This window comes from Cetorhinus maximus, chromosome 18 (assembly GCF_964194155.1).
Source record: "Cetorhinus maximus chromosome 18, sCetMax3.hap1.1, whole genome shotgun sequence".
Lineage (NCBI taxonomy): Eukaryota > Metazoa > Chordata > Chondrichthyes > Lamniformes > Cetorhinidae > Cetorhinus > Cetorhinus maximus.
The window spans coordinates 3,072,945-3,094,689 of NC_135896.1; the positions used below are offsets into that span (position 1 = coordinate 3,072,945).

Here is a 21,745-nt window from a genome sequence, read left to right on the forward strand (position 1 = left end):
TCAGCTGATTGGTCTTTAGCCTCGTGAATCAGAAGAACAAGAATTCTCACTGAAGGAGTGCTGTTACTCTATCAGAGTTCCAGTCTGAATGCTCCAGAGACTCTGGTGGATATTAAAGGCCCCATGGCAATATTTGAAGAAGAACAGTGGAATTCTGTCAGTTCCTGTTCAATGCTCCTCTCTCAGTGGTCACCAGAAGTAGATTAATTGGTGTCTCACATTGCTGTTCGTAAGAGCTTGCTGCATATGAAATAATTGCTGCATTAACAACATAGCAATGATTGTACTTAAACGTTTTTTTATCCTTTCATGGGATGGGAGTGTCACTAGCAAGGCCAGCCTTTGTTACCCATCCCTAATTGCCCTGGAACTGAGTGGCATTGATAGGCCATTTCAGAGGGCAGTTAAGAATCAACCACATTCATGTGGGTCTGGAGTCACATGTAGGCCAGGCTAGGTAAGGATGGCAGATTTGCTTCCTTAAAGGAAGTGAACCAGATGGGTTTTTATGATAATCGGTGATAGTTTCATGGCCGCCATTCCTGACACGAGCTTTCAATTCCAGATTTTTATTAATTGAATTTAAATTCCACCAGCTGCTACAGTGGGATTTGAACCCATGTCCCCATAGCATTGGCCTGGGACTCTGGACTACTAGTTCAGTGATATTGCCACCATGCAACTGTCTCCCCAGGTATGCAGTTAAAGTTATAACAACTTGCTATAAAAAAAAACTTATTATTCATTCATAGGATGTGGATGTTGCTGGCAAGGCCAACATTTATTGCCCATTCCTAACTGCCCTTGAGAAAGTGGTGGTGAACTGTGTTCTTGAACTGCTGCAGTCCATGTCGTGTAGTTACACTCAGTGCTGTGCAGGGAAGGAGTCACAGGATTTTGACCCAGCGACAGTGAAGGAACGGCCGATTATATTTCCAAGTCAGGATGGCGTGTGGCTTGGAGGGGAACTTCCAGGTGGTGGTGTCCCCATGTGTCTGCTGCCCTTGTCCTTCTAGATGATAGTGGTCGTGGGTTTGGAAGGAGCTGAGTTCCTGCATCTTGTAGGTGGTACACATTGCTGCCACTGTGCGTCAGTGGTGGAGGAAGTGAATGTTTGTGGATTTTGTGCCAGTCAAGCTGGCTGCTTTGTCCTGGATGGTGTCAAGTTTCTTGAGTGTTGTTGGAGCTGCACTCATCCAGGCAAAGGGGGAGTATTCCATCACTCCTGGCTTCTGCCTTGTAGGTGGTGGACGGGTTTTGGGGAGTCAGATGGTGAGTTACTCACTGCAGGATTCCTAGCCTCTTACCTGCTCTTGTAGTCACACCACTTAAATGGCTAGTCCAGTTCAGTTTCTGTCAATGGTAACCCCCAGGAGGTTGATAGTGGACAATTCAGTGATGGGAATGCCATTGAATGTCAAGGGGCAATGGTTAGATTCTCTCTTGTTGGAGATGGTTGTTGCCCGGCACTTGTGTGGCTCGAATGCTACTTGCCACTTGTCAGCCCAATCCTGGATATTGTCCAGATGTTGCTGCATTTGAACATGGACTGCTTCAGTATCGAGGAGTCGCAAATGGTGCTGCATATTTTGCAATCCTCAGCAAACATCCCTGCTTCTGACCTTATGATGGAAAGATGGTCATTGATGAAGCAGCTGAAGATGGTTGGGCCTAGGACACTACCCTGAGGAACATCTGCAGTGATGTCCTGGAACTGAGATGATTGACCTCGAACAACCACAGCCACTTTCCCTTGTGCTAGATATGACTCCAACCAGTGGAGAGTTTTCCCCCCAACTCCCATTGACTCCAGTTTTGCTAGGGCTCCTTGATGCCACACTCGGTCAAGTGCTGCCTTGATGTCAAAGGCAGCCACTCTTGTCTCACCTCTGGAGTTCAGCTTTTTTGTCCATGTTTGAACCAAAGCTTTAATGAGGTCAGGAGCTGAGTGACCCTGGCGGAACCCAAACTGAGCATCAGTGAGCAGGTTATTGCTAAGCAAGTGTTGCATGATAGCACTGTTGAATCACCTCTTCCATCACTTGACTGCTGATCAAGAGTAGGCTGATGGGGTGATAATTGGCTGGGTTGGATTTGTCCTGCTTTTTTGTGTATACGACATAACTTGGGCAATTGCCGGGTAGATGCCAGTGTTGTAGCTGTACTGGAACAGCTTGTCTAGGGGTGTGGCAAGTTCTGGAGCACAAGTCTTCAGTACTGTTGTTGGAATATTGTTAGGGCTTAATAGCCTTTGCACTATCCAGCGCCTTCAGCCATTCCATGATATCACGTGGAGTGAATCGAATTGGTTGAAGACTGGTATCTATGATGCTGGGAACCTCCGGAGGAGGCCGAGATAGATCATCCACTCAACGCTTCTGGCTGAAGATTGTTGCTAGCTCTTTCTAACTGCTAGTTAATGCTGGATGGTAAAGTTTACCCACTGAGATGTTGGATATTTGACCTTATACCTTGAAGCGGCGAAGTTGTTAGAGTAGCAGCTTCACATTGCATTGCTTCCTTGCTACTTGATTTTCACTATCCAGTCATTTGATGTTAGAGGCTGGAGATTTGTTGACATGCAAACTTGAATGTGTAGGAGGGAATAACAAATGCAGTGAAGGTGATCAATTGGGATACGCTCACTTGTTTTGAATGCAGAGTATTGTGTCATTTCCCACTTTTTTGATCCTGTTCAGTAAAGTTATTGACTTAAGAACTTGTAGCTGAAACATTGCTGAAGGCTCTAGTTGGAAATTTATTTTGATGCCTTTAATTGTACCGTATCCAGAGGTTTGTTCCTCCTCATTCCCACATTGTTACTGCTGCTATATACCAGTGTTTCATTCTTCATCCTCTCCTTGTTAGCATTTATAATTATACGCCTCGGAAGTATCACCCAGAAGCATGGGGCTTCTGCATATGCATAGGTGAACCCTGGCTACATCAACCAAAATCTACTGATCCTACTTATTCTGACTTTAAGACTTGGTTGAGGAAAAAGTTTCTTTTGGCTTGATAGGACTGAAGCCATTGCCACGGCTCCTACCAGCTCCAGCTTGCCTTTGACTCAGTCTCCCCAGCTGCCACCTCATATTAAGCCACTGGTTGCAAAATTTAGGCGTATGCTGAATTTCAAGCTTGAGTACCTATGTCACATCTGTTCAAGTACCAAAACTGCTTTCTTACACCTCCAAGATTGCTTGTTTCTGCCCTTGCCTCTTCCTGTACCACTTTTAGCCCAGCCAACAACATTGCAATATCTGTAGTGGTTTAAAAAGGCTTACCGCCACCTTATCAGAGCAACTGTGGATGGACATTAAATGTGACCTTGCAGTTTTAACCACCCATCACAAAGCCTTTTTTTTTAAACAAAGAGTGAACAAGACAGACCAGGAGTTGATCCTGGACTGTTTGATAATGAGACAGGATGTGAAATCAGTGTAGTTTCAGTATGTATGCTTAGTGGTTGTCCAAGAGTTAAAGATTAATCCATTAAGTGCAATGAATTTAGTAGATCTAGATGGAGAAATGAATTTAGGGTTTTTAGTTACTGCTCATTAAAATTTCTTTTGGTTGAGAACCTTTAGGATAGATTGGACTGTACAACATGTAATTTGGTTCAGTTTGTACATTGGAAATGTAACATTGCTGCAAAGACTTCTCTCACCTACCCCCTCCCCCTTCTTAATCAAAACAATCATTCTGTGCTAGTAATCCCCAACAGATTACATGGCAGTAATCTTGCAGCAATTGCCCCACAGATGTGATAGTCATGCAGTGAAGCCATCACAAACCAATCTGGGGAAAAAAACTTGTCATCCAATAGATGCTCATTCATTTTGAACTAAATGTCACTGTGGATGGCTCTTCATTGAACTTCCCCTCTTGTTCCTCCAAAATTTCAGATACTCCATTTCACACATTCTTCTTCTCCTCTATCCTTACACAGATAAAATTGGTACTCTTTGAACATTCCCTACTCTTTCCAGGAGCACAAACTGGGAATACTACCTCTCTTACACTCTTTGCCTCTGTAAAATCTTTTAAATGCTTAAATTTGACATTGCCTAATCACTACTTCCTGATTTCACCTGTCTTCTCTTCAGCTGTCAAGCTGGTGGTGTCCCACACTCTAAGCCTCAGGAGAGAAGCTGGTCCCTCGACAGCACAGTCACCACCTGCTACGCTGCTAAGTCTAATAGATCATCAGCCAATGGTACGAGGACTAGAGGATATAGATTTGTGGTTCGGGGCAAGAGATGGTGGTTGGGGGGTGTGGAGAGGGGGTGAAGGGGAGGTGAGGAAGAACATTTTCACCCAGCAAGTGGTAATGACCTGGAACTCGCTACCATGAAACTCTTTCAAGTTATCAACAGTAACAGATTGCAACTCTTTTTCGAGTACAATCACAGTTCTTGGTTTCCGGGAGTGGGACATGAACCCACAACCCTCTGATTCAAAGGCGAGGGTGCTATGAACTGAGCCACAGCTGACACCTCCTACCATGAAGGTGGTGGAAGCAGGGATGATCAATGATTTCAAAAGGAAATTGGATTAGTGCTTGAGGGAAATACACTTGCAGGCTACAGGGATAGAGTGGGGAAATGGGACTAATTGGATTACTCCACGCACAACTAGAATAGATTCACTGGGCAGAATGGCCTCCTGTGCTGCAATGACTCTGACCAGGAACAAGAGTAATCAAACCCACTCCATCAGTTTTGGTTTATATTATGAGAGAGCTGGGAGTGGTTCTAAGACTAAGGGAGTTTCTGAATCCCAAGTGTAGTTGCAAAGACATAAAATCCGTAAAAGAACTTATCAGTAAGGATTAACATTACCAGAAATTTAAAACCCATAAGTAATCATCTTTCTTTCTCCCTCATGGAAGAATTGTGCAGGTACTGGCTTCCATCTAAAACCTCACACAATATCCATTCTCCATACATGAATGCTTGTGACTTACTCACAGCCAATCCCCCTATTCACTTTCTAGGAACCTGACATACTTGTGCAGCCTCCAGCAAGGGATAAGAGGCTCAGAATCCTGCAACGGGTAACTCACCTCCTGACTCCCAAAGCCTGTCAATCACCCTCAAGGCACGAGTCTCCACTTGCCTGGATGAATGCAGCTCCAACAACACTCAAGAAGCTTGACACCATCCAGTACAAAGCAGCCTGCTTGATTGGCACCCCATCTACAAACATTCACTGCCTCCACCACCGACACATAGTGGCAGCAGTGGGTACCATCTACAAGATGCACTGCAGGAATTCACCAAGGCTCCTTAGACAGTACCTTCCAAACCACAACCACTACCATCTAGAAGGACAAGGGCAGCAGATAAATGGGAACACCACCATCTGCAAGTTCCTCTCCAAGCCACTCACCATCCTGACTTGGAAATATATCGCTGTTCCTTCATTGTCGCTGGGTCAAAATCCTGGAACTCCCTTCCTAACAGCACTGTGGGTGTACCTACATCACATGAACTGCAGCGGTTCAAGAAGGCAGCTCACCACCACCTTCTCAAGGGTAATTAGGGATGGGCAATAAATGCTGGCCTAGCCAGCGACGCCCACATCCCATGAATGAATAAAAAAAAACATAGCATATAAGTGAATCTAAGCCAGACTTTAAAAAAAATCCGCTTCCCTAGCCTTAGAAAACTGACGCTGCCTTCAGTGTCCTGGGGCTACGAGCAGCTAATGTAACATAAGACCTGGGACTTTCTTGCTCTTTTGGGATCACACAATGCAGTACTGGAGTCATTGGGAGGTCCAGCTGAACCTGCTTTGCTCATCTGCAGTTAGGATGGAAAAAGTAATGAGAAGATTGCAGTGATCAGCAAAACCCACACTTTGATAAATGCTCATGACTTCAATGATCTGTCCAATTAATCCCAATACAATGGATCTAAACACTGAAAATTACTGCTTGCTATACACAGCAGCTGAGCTCATGTTTAATTGGTGGGCTCGCCAACAAAGACAAAAAATTATTGGGTTCGTCAGTACTCATGAAACTGGGAAACGTCAATGTGACCCTCCCCAACCATAGTACTGGGAATTTCTGGGGAAGGGAATGAAGAAGGCAGAGAATTTGTAACTGATATCAAGAAGTTTAATGAAGACCTTTCCCAACTTCGTATGGTCATCAGGCAAGCTCCAGGAGAGTGTGGTCTTTTAAAAAATTATTCTTTCATGGGATGTGAGTGTTACTGGCAAGTGCTAGCATTTGCTGCCTATCCCAAACTGAGTGACTTGCTGGGCCATTTTAGAGGGCGTTTCAGAGCCAACCACATTACTGTGGATAAAAGCAAAATACTGTGGATGCTGGAAATCTGAAACAAAAACAAAAATAGCTGGAAAAACTCAGCAGGTCTGACAGCATCTGCAGAGAGGAACACAGTTCTGATGAAGAGTCATACGGACTCGAAACGTTAACTTTATTCCTCTCCGCAGGTGCTGCCAGACATTGTGGACCTGGAGTTACACGTAGGTCAGACTGGGTAAGAATGACAGATTTCCTTCCCTAAAGAGCATGAGTGAACAAATCAGTGATAGTCATGGTGACTATCACGGAGACTGTTATTAATCATTATTATCAATTATTAATTTAATTCAAATTCCACCAGCCTGTCTTGGTGGGATTTGAAAGCATGTCCCCAGAGCATGAGCCTGGGCCCCTGGGTTACTGGTCCAGTGATATTACAACTATGTCACCCTCTCTCTGGCAATGGTCTTTTCAGCAATAAGCCCAAGCAATGGAGGTTTTTTGTTGCTGTTAACAATCTTCATTTAAATATGAGTTCCTCGTCATGAATCTATCGATCTAGTGTTACATCTAAACCTGCAATCTCTACCACTTAGAAGAACAATGGCAGCACAGGCATTGGAACAGCACTGTCTGCAAGCTCCCCTCCAGTTCACACATCATCCTGACTTGAACTATATTGCTGTTGCTGTTGACTGTTGTTGGGTCAAAATCCTGGAACATAATGGTACAGTGGATATATCTACACCATGCAGCCAGTGTTAATTGCTGCGCAAACCAAATCCCAGAGGGAAACTTGGCTTATGGGCCATACCCATTTTTTTTGTATTCTGAAAATGAGAAGACGACTTACCGACCTCAACAGTAAGAGGTCCAGTAATACTTTTGGGATTTTAAAAATTAAAAATAAAAGTTTTATTAACAAGAATAAAAGAAAACTTATGCACACAAGATTACAGTTGCACAATTAAGGTTAGTCATACAAACATTTCCCACAAGTAAATACCTTCCAGGCAACACTCCCTTTATAGAGGTTTTACTAAAAAACCCAGTACTATTACCCAAGGTAAACTGCTGTAGCTTCAATGAAGATATACCACATGACCTGTAACTTGCTTCCACTCTGCTGTGTAAAACCTAACTTCAGAATAAAACTGCTTTTTGCAGTCCAAGACTTTCCTGGCTTGACTGGATGGCTGATTCAAACTGTATCCTCTCCCAGCTCCAGCTGCTACAGTTCAAACAGCTTTAGCTCAACAGCTATCCCCAGCTACTCCTACAACAGCTCAAACAGCAACTCTGAAATACCTTTTTGCCCCTTTCATCTCGCATTCCATTGTTCTCACACCTCTTTGAAACTCAAACTCTTCCAAATACAAAGTCTTTTGTGTGTCTATCTTGTCTTTGCTTTTGGGGTCAATAGAATATTTACCTCTATTTACCTATGGAACTCCTGTAAAATACAAACATGTTTCTTGACATCTCTGACTCCCAAACTCAACTGATCTAAAAATGCAAATGTTATATCTAACCTCTTTATCTGTACCTCAATCATAACACCTCTAGCCTTTTCATGTTTTACACTTTCCGAGACAACCTGCCTCCTATTAATCTCTGTTCAGTTTAATTAAATCATAAACACACACACTCACACATACAGACACATGCAGCCTTTTCCACAGAATAACACAATATTCCTTCAAAATATTTTTTTTAAAAATCCATTTCTCGCACTGTTCAAGAAGGCGACTCAGCACCACCTTGAAGGCAATTAGGAATAGACAATAAATGCTGGCCTAGCCAGCGACACCCATGCCCAGAGAATGGAAAAAAATACTAGGCCATCTTTAAAGGACACTTTTTCTCCCAACCTTTCCTGAAGGGACTGACTCTTGCTGGGGTTTGAAGCCAGCAGTCTTCCCAAGTGATCATTTCATGCAGGCTGTTTATTATAGAGGAAATCACAGCCTTGCTCACCATCTGCTTCCAGCAGGTACCCCGATCAGTGATCAGGAATGAACTCCTTGATTATCAGCGGATGTAAAAAAATAGGGCTAGTTTCTAGAAAGTGGGTAGATTCGCTACGCAGGTTTGATACCCAACTGGTAAGTTTAAAATATACCCCGAGATCTTCTGTAAGCAGCAAAAACATATCTTGATTGAGGAAGAAAAGAGAAAACTTGCATTTACATAGCACCCTTCACAACTTTAGGATGTCCCAAAGCATTTTATAGCACCTTTTGAAGAGCAGCCACTGTTGAAAAGATAGGAAATGTGGCAGCTAATTCATGTACAGCAAGATGCAACAAAAAGCAGTGTGATCATGAGCAAATCAACTCTTTTTAATGATGCTGTTGTTTGAGGGGTGCATATTTGCCAGTACTTGGGGGAGAACCCCCTTGTTTTTCTTCTAATAGAGGCCATAGCATCTTTTATATCCACCTGAAAGGGAGGACAAACTCTCGGTTTAACGTGGTAGCTTCCACATAGCAGCAACCCCTCAGTACCACACTGAGTGTTGACCTAGATTTTGTGCTCGTGTCTTTAGAGTGGCACTTGAACCCACAACTTTCCGACTGAGATGAGAGTGCTACCCACAGAGCCATTGCAAACACCCTGCCCATTTTAATTGATTAGTCTCTGTCTTCTGTGTGTCAGGAGCAATACGGCAGTCCACATAGCACTCTGACCAGGTATGATTTCCCACCAGTGAGTGGGTGAAATGGAAAAGTTGTTAAGGATTTAAATGGTTGGTTTATTCTGCTCCTACTTGAACGAAAGTCCAACTCAATCTTGTGGCCCCTTTCCCTATGAATTCTCCGGTGGGTTTTGAAGTTTTAAGATTTGGGCTATTTTAAGCTTGCTGAAGCATGTTATCACTGCTTGGAATCCTAGTGATTATGGTTATGGACCTTGAACAAATGGAAGCCATTAGGTTAATCTCGTCAACTAATCCCCAGTTTAAAAAGCAGAGCTACAGTGAAAAGAATGGTTTGGCTTCTGCCATCTTGCTGGTGAAGCTGCTCTGTTGCTCTCAGGCCACAGATTCTTATTTTAATGCAGATTCCAGAACACCAGTTCCTGCTGTTTACACTGCAAAGCCCAGCTCCCTTCACCTTGGCGGCAGAATCAAAGATTCATTGATTCCAAAGGTCTGTGCCTCTCCTGCTGGGATAAGGAGCTGGATTTGGGACTGTGGATGGCAGAATCCAAATCAAAATTACCTCCAGTATAAAATCAGATCTGATGTGGGCAGAAGAGCAAGAAAATAATGGGCGTATCAGCCAGGTTCTCCCTCACCCTCTCTGTACTCTCAGGCAGATTTAATAGTAGCACCATTAATGTAAAACAAAACCTGTATTCTTATGATGAATACAAAATACTGCGGATGCTGGAAATCTTAAATAAAAACAATAAACGCTGGAAAAGCTCAGGAGGTCTGACGGCATCTGTGGAGAGAGAAACAGAGTTAATGTTTTGAGTCCGTATGACTCTTCAGAGACCTGTATTCTTATGTCTTTTTTCTCTCCCTTTCCACTCAAAGATGTTAACTTGCTCCTGGTATACTGTTCCAAAGGTGAGAGCTATTCTCCAGCACCTTTTGTCCATTTGGCTCAGTTGGTGCCACATATCATCATCTGACTCAGAAGGGAATGGTTTGAAGCTCCAATCTGTAAATTGAGCGCATAGTCTAGCCTGCCTCTCCAGTGCAGTACTGAGGGAGCGCTACACTGTTGGAGGTACCATCTTTCAGATGATACTTGAATTTGACACTGCACCGACCTGTTGGGGAAGATGCAAAAGATGCCACACTGCTATTCACAGAGCAACAGGGGAGTTCTCTGGTGTTCTGGCCAGCACTATTCCCTCAACTAGTTAATCCCAATGAGTTATCTGCTCAGCATCTCCTTACAAAATGAATGTAGGTAATTTATTGACCTTGAAGGGATTTGGGTTGCAGTAAAAGCATAATGTGTTATATCCCTGCAAATTCCTTTACTCCCTCCATTTCATTCTTTTTGTCTTGGCCATGTTAACAGCTCTTTTTTCTGATGCTGACTGGCACATTACGTTGAACAGTAAATTCTGTGCTTTATATATATTGTATATTAAAAGCTCCTTGAGTGAGCTGAGCCATCTGGTGCCGGCTGTTAACAGCCCACTGCACAGGTGTGGCCGCTCAATTGTGTTGGGATGAGAGAAGTATGCTCTTCTGTCTAATAAAGGCTCGTCTGCTTTCTGGGGAAGCTGAAGTCTTCTGTTCTTGTGCTGTGACATGAAAAGCACCTCAGGAATTATCAAAGAGATTTCAAATTGGCAAAGCTTCTGAAAAGCAATTTTTTTCAAGGGAATCTACAAGTCTTTTTATATTACCACACTCCCTTTTTTAATGTATTGAGTTTTTTTGAAGTATCTGCTGAAAACAACAGAAAAAAAACTGTCAGTGGGATTGTGGTCCCTTCACATCCATTCAAGAAAGAAGTAATTAATGATACTTGTACATTTCTATAAACGTGGCACAAAGCCAAGTATTTTCTAACCCTACTCCCCACTCCCTCTCTTCCTGAAAGCATTAACTTCTTGCAGGGCTTTTCTTTGCTTCTATAGGAACCCTGTAGTCTCTCAGTTATTCCCCATGAGCCTAGATGAAAGAATGAAAGACATACATTTCTATAGTACCTTTCACCATCTCAGGATGAATGAAAGTGATTTGCAGCCAATGAAGTACTTTGAAAGTGTGTTCACTGTTGTAATTTAGGTGCCAAATACTAGCCAGCTATTCAACCACAGCAGCTGAACCTGATTCTGTCCTTGTTCTTCTCTTACAAGGTTACAGTTTGGAGCAAGAATCCAGTCAGGACTTTTTCCCCTGCCCTTTCCATTACCCTCCCCTCCCCCTCCCCTTTCAGGGAAGTTGAAAGGCAAGTTCCAGGCTTATATTCTTACCTTTCAAAAACGGTAGTGAAATAGTCCTTTATATGAGACAGGGCTCCTGTTCTTTACCCAGTGATTCCTGTTGAAAGTGCACATCAGTGGATATCCAGTGTAAATAGGCATGAGCCTGTGATGCTACTGTGGTCAAATATCCTGGCATCATTCACTGCTGGGTTTGACGTGTAAGCACTGACCACTCGGGTGAGTTGTAAGGGAGCATTGAGCAGCTGTTAACTATATTCCAGCAAAGAGTCAACATCTTCAGCAGGAGAGAGGGGGAAACATGATAGAATTGCAGTGCTGTTTCTGGTTTGCTATGTGATTCACCACTGTATTTAAGAGTAAACATAGCACAAAGTGGCTCTTGTTCCTCACAAAGGCAAGTACAGAGCACTCCTGTTAAGTATAGAACTGATTTATCTGCAATCTGTGTAGATTTGTCCGGAGTGTAGGAGTCGATGCCGGGTGAAGGACATCATGGGAACAAAAGCCTGTTTTCATTCAGGAACAGCAAGGGGTTATGTTTACTGTGATGGAGCTGTGCAGGACTGCTTCAGAAACTCAGCCTGTGAAGTTTTTTTTCCCTTATTTTCAAAATGTGACCTGTTTTAATGTGTGTCACTCTTAAAATAGCGTACGGCATAGATTCACTAGAATAGAGAAATAAAAATGCGAAGAAAGATTTGAAAAATTGGGACAGCTTTTAGTTAGAACAACACAGATTGCAGGGTATAATAACAGAAATGCTTAAAATTTTGAAAGTCTAGGAGAAGGTAGATAAGCAGACTATTCAATAGTTGAGAGGGACAGAATATGCGGTACGTGGACACAAGATTGTCAGAAATTCAGAACAGGAAACTTCAGAGATTTGAGAGGATGAGAGTTCAGTTTCAGGTAGAAACTGTCAACATTTCAAGGTTAGATTGGGTTGGGGGATGAAGGGACAGCTAAATTTGCTTTAGGCTATTGGACCCATGTGCACATGAGCTGGATGGGCTTGAACAGCCTGTTTCCATGTTTCAGCGATTAAAGCAAATAGACAGCTCCATGTGTTCGGAGGGGTTTGCAGGCAGTGTCACTTTCTGATCCTAAATGTCACTCTTGAAGTGTATCTCCAGCATCGACAGCTCAGCTACATGCCTTTAACCGCACTAATAAACAAACCTGGCTTTCCAGACCATTGAATTTAATGCTTTTGTTGGAAGGAACATTGGTGTTTGAATTGTCTGGGTGTCTCTCCCTCCATGTTGGTCTCATTGTGTTGTCACTGGACTGTGTCACCTTTCTTTACATGTTCCTTGACTAAATTCTCAAGATATGTTATTGGATCTCAGTGACCTGTTGCAGGTATGTACAATGCACTGATTGAAAATAGTTTACGTGTCCTGATTTTTTTCTTCATTAAATCTTTGGCATCTGTCTTACACTTACTGACACTGTCAATTTTATATTTTTTTGTTAAATTAAATTTGGCCAAAAATAATTTGACAGTGGGCGAGGAGCAGGTAACACATGACAGCTTTTATTTACAAACTACTCTCCTTGACCTCTCTTATTGTTGAAATGTGCCCCAAACCGTGACTGCTTTCCACAGGAAACTGCTGTTTCCCCACCCCCCCCAATATTCTACTCTCCTTGAATGCTGAATCTTGCTGGGGTCACCAACCCATGGCTATCTCAAGCTAGTGGTCATTAAAGAAATGATTTCAGATGGAAGAAGACTATTTGGCCCATTTGGGTAATATCTATACAAACAACCCTACAGTTCCCAAGTGTAAAATCCAGTTATTTCTTAAACAGCGTCAGGATTTTTGCCTCCAGATGGTTCATGGTTAATGTGCAAAAAATCACCTGCTTGGTAAATGGTTACGTTTTACTAGTTTATTAGTCTGAACCTGTATTTCCCATATTATAAGATCCTGAGGGATCTTGACAGGGTGGATGTGGAGATGATGTTTCCTTTTGTGAGAGAATCTAGAACTAGGGGTCACTGTTTAAAAATAAAGACAGAGATGCGGACAAATTTTTTCTCATAAGAGGATCATGAGTCTTTGGAACTCTTCCTCAAAAGGCAGTGGAAGCAGACTCTTTGAATATTTTTTAAGGCATAGCTAGATAGATTCTTGATAAACAAGGGGGTGAAAAGTTATTGAGGGTAGGTGGGAATGTGGAGTTGAGGTTGCAATCAGATCAGCCATGATCTTATTGAATGGTGGAGAAGTTTCGAGGGGTGGAGTGATCTACTCCTTCTAATTCGAATGTTCATATGTCTTATTTTTGGAATTCACTTTACTGTCAGTATGGAATACGATTAGACTAAAAGGCTTAAATTGCGAGGGCAGGTTACTGTCTAGACTAGTCTTATATTCTCTGAATATAAAAGATCATGAGGTGATCTAAAGAGTTTAAGATGATCAAAGGATTTGATAGGGTCATTGGAGAGAATATTATCAAAACAGAAACAGAATTACCTGGAAAAACTCAGCAGGTCTGGCAGCATTGGTGGAGAAGAGCACAGTTGACGTTTTGAGTCCTCATGACCCTTCAACAGAACTAAGTAAAAATAGGAAAGGGGTGAAATATAAGCTGGTTTGGGGGGGGGGAGAGGGGGGGTTGTTGGGACAAGAAGCCAGTGATAGGTGGAGATAACCAAAAGATGTCACAGACAAAAGGACAGAGAGGTGTTGAAGGTGGTGATATTATCTAAAGGAATGTGCTAATTAAGGGTAGAAAGCAGGACAAGCAAGGTACAGATAGCTCTAGTGGGGGTGGGGTGGGGTGAAGGAATACTAAAAAGGCTAAAAGGTAGAGATAAAACAATGGGTGGAAATACATTTAAAAATAATGGAAATAGGTGGGAAAAGAAAAATCTATATAAATTATTGGAAAAAACAAAAAGGAGGGGGATGAAACGGAAAGGGGGTGGGGATGGAGGAGAGAGTTCATGATCTAAAATTGTTGAACTCAATATTCAGTCCGGAAGGCTGTAAAGTGCCTAGTCGGAAGATGAGATGCTGTTCCTCGAGTTTGCATTGAGCTTCACTGGAACAATGCAGCAAGCCAAGGGCAGACACGTGGGCATGAGAGCAGGGTGGAGTGTTGAAATGGCAAGCAACCGGGAGGTCTGGGTAATGCTTGCGGACAGACCGAAGGTGTTCTGCAAAGCGGTCACCCAGTCTGCGTTTGGTCTCTCCAATTTGGAGGAAACCGCATTGGGAGCAACGAATGCAGTAGACTAAGTTGAGGGAAGTGCAAGTGAAATGCTGCTTCACTTGAAAGGAGTGTTTGGGCCCTTGGACGGTGAGGAGAGGGGAAGTGAAGGGGCAGGTGTTGCGTCTTCCGCGGTTGCATGGGAAGGTGCCGTGGGAGGGGGTTGAGAAGTAGGGGGTGATGGAGGAGTGGACCAGGGTGTCACAGAGGGAACGATCCCTACGGAATGCTGCCGGGGGGGTGAAGGGAAGATGTGTTTGGTGGTGGCATCATGCTGGAGTTGGCGGAAATGGTGGAGGATGATCCTTTGAATGCAGAGGCTGGTGGGGTGATAAGTGAGGACAAGGGGGACCCTATCATGTTTCTGGGAGGGAGGAGAAGGCGTGAGGGCGGATGCGCGGGAGATGGGCCGGACACGGTTGAGGGCCCTGTCAACCACCGTGGGTGAAAAACCTTGGTTAAGGAAGAAGGAGGACATGTCAGAGGAACTGTTTTTGAAAGTGTCATCATCAGAACAGATGCGATGGAGGCGAAGGAACTGAGAGAATGGGATGGAGTCCTTACAGGAAGCGGGGTGTGAGGAGCTGTAGTCGAGGTAGCTGTGGGAGTCGGTAGGCTTGTAATGGATATTGGTGGACAGTCTATCACCAGAAATTGAGACAGAGGTGTCAAGGAAGGCAAGGGAAGTGTCAGAGATGGCCCATGTGAAAATGATGGAGGGGTGGAATTTGGAAGCAGAATATTTTCCTCTGAACAGGGAATTGAGAACAAGGAGGCATAATCTTAAAATTGGAGTCAGACCGTTCAGGCATGATGTCAGGAAGCACTTCTTCACATGAAGATTAGTGAAAATCTGGAACACTCCTCCCGCAAAAAGCTGTTGAGGCAGAAATTGGGGAAGGCAGGAAAGGGTCAATTGAAGATTTCAAAACTGCGATTAATAGAATTTTGTTAGTCAAGGGTATTAAGGGTGATGGAATTAACATTGGTAAATGGGTTTGAGGTACAGATCAACCAGGGTCTAATTGAATTGGAGAACAAACACAAGGGGCTGAATGGCCTCAACCTGTTCCAATGTTCCTTCAAAGGCAAATCCAGAGAATTACTTCCAGCGAAACCCATCGGATACTTTTATACAGCGGGAGTGCGGTCGAGGGCAGCTGCAGACCTCCTCCGTCTCTATCGTATGGACACACCAGTGTTCGTGAGACAGATGGCAGCGAAGAAACTGACACGGCATGACTCGAAACAGAAAATGCTGGAAACCCTGAGCAGTAAAACATCATCTGCGGTGAGAGAAACCGAGTTTAACATTTCAGGTTGATGTCCTTTTGTCAGCACGGGAGGAAGTTAGAGATGTGACCGGTTTTAAGCAAGTGCAGAGGGAGGGAACAGGAAGACCAAAGAGGTACGGCCTGTGATGGGGTGGTGGCAGGTAGTGATTAAATGACGAAAGTGATGATTGGGCAGGGAAAATGGAGCAAGTAAAGAAACACAAGATAGAAGCAAAAGCAGAATACTGCAGATGCTGGAAATCTGAAATAAAAATAGAAAATACTGGAAATTGCAGTGTCCGCCAACCAAAATATTGCCGAGTGACGTTTGGGTGTCCCTATCCCAAGATAGGAATAGGTTCACAGTTGAGTTGTGAGCCTAGGTGAGGGGTGCAGAAGACTGTTTAAGAACATATGAATTAGGAGCAGGAGTAGGCCACTCGGCCCTTCGAGCCTGCTCCGCCATTCAATAAGATCATGGCTGATCTGATTGTAACCTCCCGCCTACCCCCGATAACCTTTCACCCCTTGTTTATGAAGAATCTTTCTACCTCTGCCTTAAAAATATTCAAAGGCTCTGCTTCCTCTGCTTTTTGAGGAAGGAAGTTCCAAAGAGACACTACCCTCTGAGAAAAAAACATTTCTCCTCCTCTGTCTTAAATGGTCAACCCCTTACTTTTAAACAGTGACCCCTTAAGTAAACTTAACATCTGTCATAGGGAAAATGCTAGAAGCTATTATTGAAGATGTTATGGCAGGGCACTTAGAAAAATTCAAGGCAATCAGGCAGGGGCGACATGGTTTTGTGAAAGGGAAATAATGTTTAACTAATTTATTGGAGTTCTTTGAAGGAGTCGTATGTGCTGTAGTTAAAAGGTGGATGCACTGTACTTAGATTTCCAGAAGACATTTGATAAGGTGCCACATCAAAGGTCATTGCAGAAAATACAAGCTTATGGTGCAGGGGGTAACATATTGGCATGGATAGAAGATTGGCTAGCTAATGGGAAACAGAAGTCATGCATGGGCCTTTTTCTGGTTGGCAGGATGTAACGAGTGGTGTGCCACAGGGATCAGTGCTGGGGCCTTGACTTTTTACAATTTATATAAATGACTTGGATGAACAGACCGAAGGAATGGTTGCTAAATTTGCTGATGACACAAAGACGGGTAGGAAAGTAACTTGTGAAGAGGACATAAGAAGGCTACAAAGTGACATAGGTTAAGTGAGTGGGCAAAGACCTGGCAAATGGAGTATAATGTGGGAAAAAGTGAATTATCCATTTTGGCAGGAAGAATAAAAAATAAGCATATTATCTAAATGGTGAGAGATTGCAGAGCTCTGAGATTCAGAGGGATCTGGGTGTCCTCGTGCACAAATTACAAAAGGCTAGCATGCCGGTGCAGCACATAATCAGCAAAGCTAATAGAATGTTATTGTTTATTGCGAGGGGAATTGAATATAACAGAGTAGGGAGGTTATGCTTCAGTTGTACAGGACACTGGTGAGACCACATCAGGAGCTCATCCAGCATCATAAATGAAACCTGCCTCGTCCCCGTGTGTTGTTTACCCTGGACGATGATGGCGTACAGGAGGGAAAGCCTATTTGTCTCAATTTGTCTTTGAAGAATGACCCCTTGCAAATGGTACTGGAGGGCTTTCTCAAAAATACATGCTAGGGATTTGGATGTTATTGGCAAAAATCAGCATTTTACCTATCCCTAATTGCCCTTGAGAAGGTGGTGGTGAGCCACAGACTTGAACCACTGCAGTCCATCTGGTGTAGATGCACCCGCTGTATTGTTCAGAGGGAGTTCCAGGATTTTGAACCAGCAATGATTTGGGAATGATAACTTTCCAAGTCAGGATGGTGTGAGACTTGGAGGGGAGCTTGAAGGTGATGGTGTTCCTGTGCATCTGCTGCCTCTGTCCTTCTTGGTGGTGGAGATCCCGGGTTTGGAAGGTGTTGTCAAAGATGCCTTGGCATTTTGCTGCAAGCTGCAACCACAGTACACCAGTGGATGTTTAAGTCGGTGAGGTGAACTTGCTGGCATTTGGCACCCTAGATGGACACCACCCGCCCCCCCCGACTTATGTCAATACCTTTAGCGAGGCTGCAATTTGTAATGCGGCGTGAGGATTTGCCCTTTAGGGCCACCTTTAAGTCACATTTTTGCTGATTGCTTTGCCACAGCAACAGCTGTCGAGGACGAAATTAGATTGCCATTTGTTTGCATTTTAACCTGGCCAAGCGACATTGCTAAATTCTGCCCAAATGCAGCTGGTGCTTGGTTTATTTTTGTCTTTCCAGCTGCTCTCTTTGAGTGAGCACCTCGCTTGCTTTCCCTATCAGGGAGATGGTTTTTCCTTTTTTATACTTTCCAATTGGCAACTGCTCAATATTGGATAAAAAAATGATGCTGCTTTAGTGTTATACTTTTGTGAGAAAATATTCCATGTGTGCCCTGTGGTCCGTTTGATCAGATAATGTATTTTTGTAGTGTTTGTTGAGGAATAAATGTTGGGCAGGACTCCAAGAACACTTCTTCGGAATATTGCCATGGGATCTTTGCATTTACTGAGAGGATGCCTCACCCGAAGAATGGCACCTCTTAGGTGCTCACTCTTTCAGGGGTATAGTTTCACAGGAACCAGCCTATAGTCCTCACCTTTGGTGTCAGCTGTGGCTCAGTGGGTAGCGTTTTTTCTGCTGAATCCAAAGATTGTAAGCGCTCAAGAAACGTGAGGACATAGCCCAGGCTTGCACTCCAGGTCAGGACCGAGGGAATGCTGCACTCTCAGATTTACCATCTTGCAAGTGAGGTTTCCTCTTAGGTGGTAAATTATTCCGTGGCACCATTTCAAAGAAGAGTTCTCCCCGGTTTTCTGGCCAATGTTTATCCACCTACCATCATCACTACAGAGCATGACCTAGTCATTATCTCATTGCTCTTTTATCACATTGCCCTTCAGCCCATTGCATCTGTTCTGGTGCTAACTTCTCAACGTGAGCTATCTCTTGTAATCCCATTTCTGTATCCTTTCCTTGTCATCTTTGTTTTTATGCTGATATCCAGTCTTGAATGAGGTTCAACTTCCTCCAGCTAAATATTGGGAAGACCAGAGTCATTATCTTCCATCCATGCCACAAACTCTGTACGCTAACCACTGATTCCATTCCCCTGCCTTCCCACTTTCAGGATGAACCAGACTTTGCATCCTGTTCAACCTCGAACTGAACTTCCAACTCTATATCCTGTCCGTCTTTCTACTTTCACCTTTGTAAAATTGCCTGTATCCACCTTGACTTACCGTGTCTTTGCCACCTCCAGAATCTACTGAAGTATCCCATCCCCCATGCTCTTTAAAATTCAATTTATCCAAAACTAGTATATTTATCTTATCTCATTCAGCCACTATACCTGCCCTTGCTGATCCAGATAGGGCTCCAGGTCCCCCTGTATCTTCAGTTTAAAATTCTCATCCTCGTGTTTAAACCCCTCCATGTTCTTGCCTCTCCCTATTTCCCAAACTAACCTCCTCTGCCTCTACAATATTCCCCTAAATTATCCATTCCCAGACTCTGACATCTTGGGCATTCCTCTCATCCTTCGCCAAGCATTGATGGCTGTGATGCAACCCCCCCGCCCCTCTCTCTCTGTGAGACGTCTTGGGGGCATTTTTCTACTTTAAAAGCAATGGTGTAGTGGTATTGTCGCTGGACTAGTAATCCAGAGACCCAGGGTAATACTCTGGGGACCTGGATTCGCATCCCGCCACAGCATTTCAATAAAAATCTCGGTGACCATGAAACCATTGTCGATTGTTTAAAAAAAAACCCCACCTGGTTCACTAGTGTCCTTTAGGGAAGGAAATATGTCGTCCTTACCTGGTCTGGCCTACATGTGACTCCAGACACACAGCAATGTGGTTGACTCTTAAAAATGCCCTCTGAGCTAGGGCAATTAGGGATGGACAGTAAATACTGGCTTAGTCAGCGATGCCCACGTCCCATGAATAAAAAATAAATAAATAAATGCACTTTGATTTTAAAGGTGTATCCAGTTCCCCTCTAAATGATGTTCTAGATTTTGTGTGAAAACCTTTCTTCTAACTTCTCCCATGTTCTCTCCTACTCTTTGAAAGAGTTGATGGGCCGAATGACCTGCTCTTGTGCTGCACTATTCTATGAATTATATTCCTCTACTAATGACCTTGAGTCAATGCCATTTTACTGCTGATTTGCTGACCAATAGAAACAATTTTTCGATGTTTACTCTCTCCAAATTTTGAAATCTCTTTTTGGTACTCTTTGTTCCAGTGAAGAGGCCCCAGTTTTTTCTAAGCCTTTCCACATTGAAGCCCTCATTCCTGGTATAATGGCGAATCTTCACTGTCCCTTTCCTTGTTTTAATATTTCTTTTGGGATGGCCAGAATGGCATCAAATATTCCTAAGTGTGGCCCAAACTATTTCTTGTTAAAAATTCAACAGCACTTGCTCGATTATTTCATGCCCTTATGTATTAAAAACAGAATCTTCATACAGCATTTTCAAATAACACTTGTGGCAAGTGAACTAGTGAGAGAAACAGTTTCCTATCATGTTTCTGATAAGACTATACTATTACAGAGATAGTGTGCACAGTGCACTTAAAATGATGAGTCCAGGCATTGAACAGTGTAGAAATGCTGCTGTCATAGATTGTTGTGTTCTTATTTTCTGCTCCATTTCACGTCCTTGCTGTGTTACATTTGATGGCTGGATGCCAAAGTTATCCTGGCTGTTTCTAAGGTAACAGACCTCAAAACCTAACCAGAGTTTTTCATGGGTAGAGAAAGTTTTGTGTTGTTTCTTTGGGGGAGGAAGGAGGAATGGGGCCAGTGGGGGGGGTTGTTGCTGCTAAGGGTTAGAGAGTGGTGAGGTGGTAGAAGAGGGGGTGGGGTGCGGGGAAGAGGTCTCAGTTTCAGTTCCCAGGCTGGTGTTTCTGGGAATGCTCATTACGATGAATGGAGCAGCTGTGCGGTAAATGGCAGCTCTACCCAGTCAGTAACATTGCTGGAGTGGCCCTGGAAAGGAGATGGCCAGGAATGGCACACCAATACCAGGGCAGTGAATCTGAAATTTAGGTGTTATAGGTGCCTTGGTTGTTCTTTTTCACATTGACCTTGGTGGAACACATTTAACATTAAGTACTCCCTCTGGACTTAAGCTTTTCAGAAGTTTCTTTGGGCTCAGTCATTTCCTACTCCCTCCCAAAATGGATTGGGTGTTTCCGTTACTGAAGATACTTGCTCCTGGATCACAGTTCCACAGACATCAGCCACGCGTCTGTCCCTGGACTGAGTGGCCACTCTTCAGGTCTGAGCCCAAACAACTGTCAGCAGGCTATTTGACTATCAGTCCACCACAGATGAGCTGTAGTCCTGACCCAAAGCCTGCCTATGCTGTGATGCTTCCCCCACCACACCCCACTTATTTGCATACCTTACTGATTCGCAATATAGGCTCACTTGTAGAGTGCTCACTTTGGTGAGGTGCTGAAAGAAGGGAAAGTGGATTTCTAGAGTCATTATGGCACAGAAGTAAGTTATTTGGCCCTTCGAATCCATGCTGGCTCTGTATAGAATAATCATCCCATTCCCCTGCATCTCTTGCCCAAAACCTTAAATCTGTGCCCCCTCGTCCTTGTACTATCAGCCAATGGGAACTGCTTTTCCTTGCCTACCTTATCCAAAGCTGTCATAATCTTGCACGCCTCTATCAAATCTCCCCTCAACCTCCTTTGCTGCAAAGGATTTGTGGCACAGCAGCCAGTAGCCTAAGGAAAGTATGGGGGGGAGAAGGGGAAGTAACTTGTTGCGTGTGTTGGATGCTTTATTACAGGGTAGCAGCACACGAAGAAGGGGGGGAGTAGTGAAATCATGGGAAGATATGACAGTTTGGATCTGAGCTATTCTTTTGTGGTAGCAGATTATTGAAAGGTAACAGCAGGCATTCAAATATTAAAAAGAGCCAAGGGCACCTTTGAAAAGAGGATAGGG

General features: G+C 43.7%; 1 protein-coding gene across 3 annotated transcripts in view; it reads left to right on the top strand.

The window, feature by feature from the left end:
* Nucleotides 1-21,745, top strand: part of LOC144692875 (transcription factor IIIB 90 kDa subunit-like) — a 323,304-nt gene that overhangs the window by 109,755 nt on the left and 191,804 nt on the right. For 2 of the 3 annotated variants that reach the window (XM_078561956.1, XM_078561957.1), the window contains exon 4: nucleotides 12,531-12,562. In XM_078561956.1, coding sequence (XP_078418082.1) covers nucleotides 12,531-12,562 — 32 coding nt within the window. Of the gene's footprint in view, nucleotides 1-12,530; nucleotides 12,563-15,519; nucleotides 15,717-21,745 lie in introns of those variants that run through there. The other variant, XM_078561958.1, reaches the window with a different exon arrangement.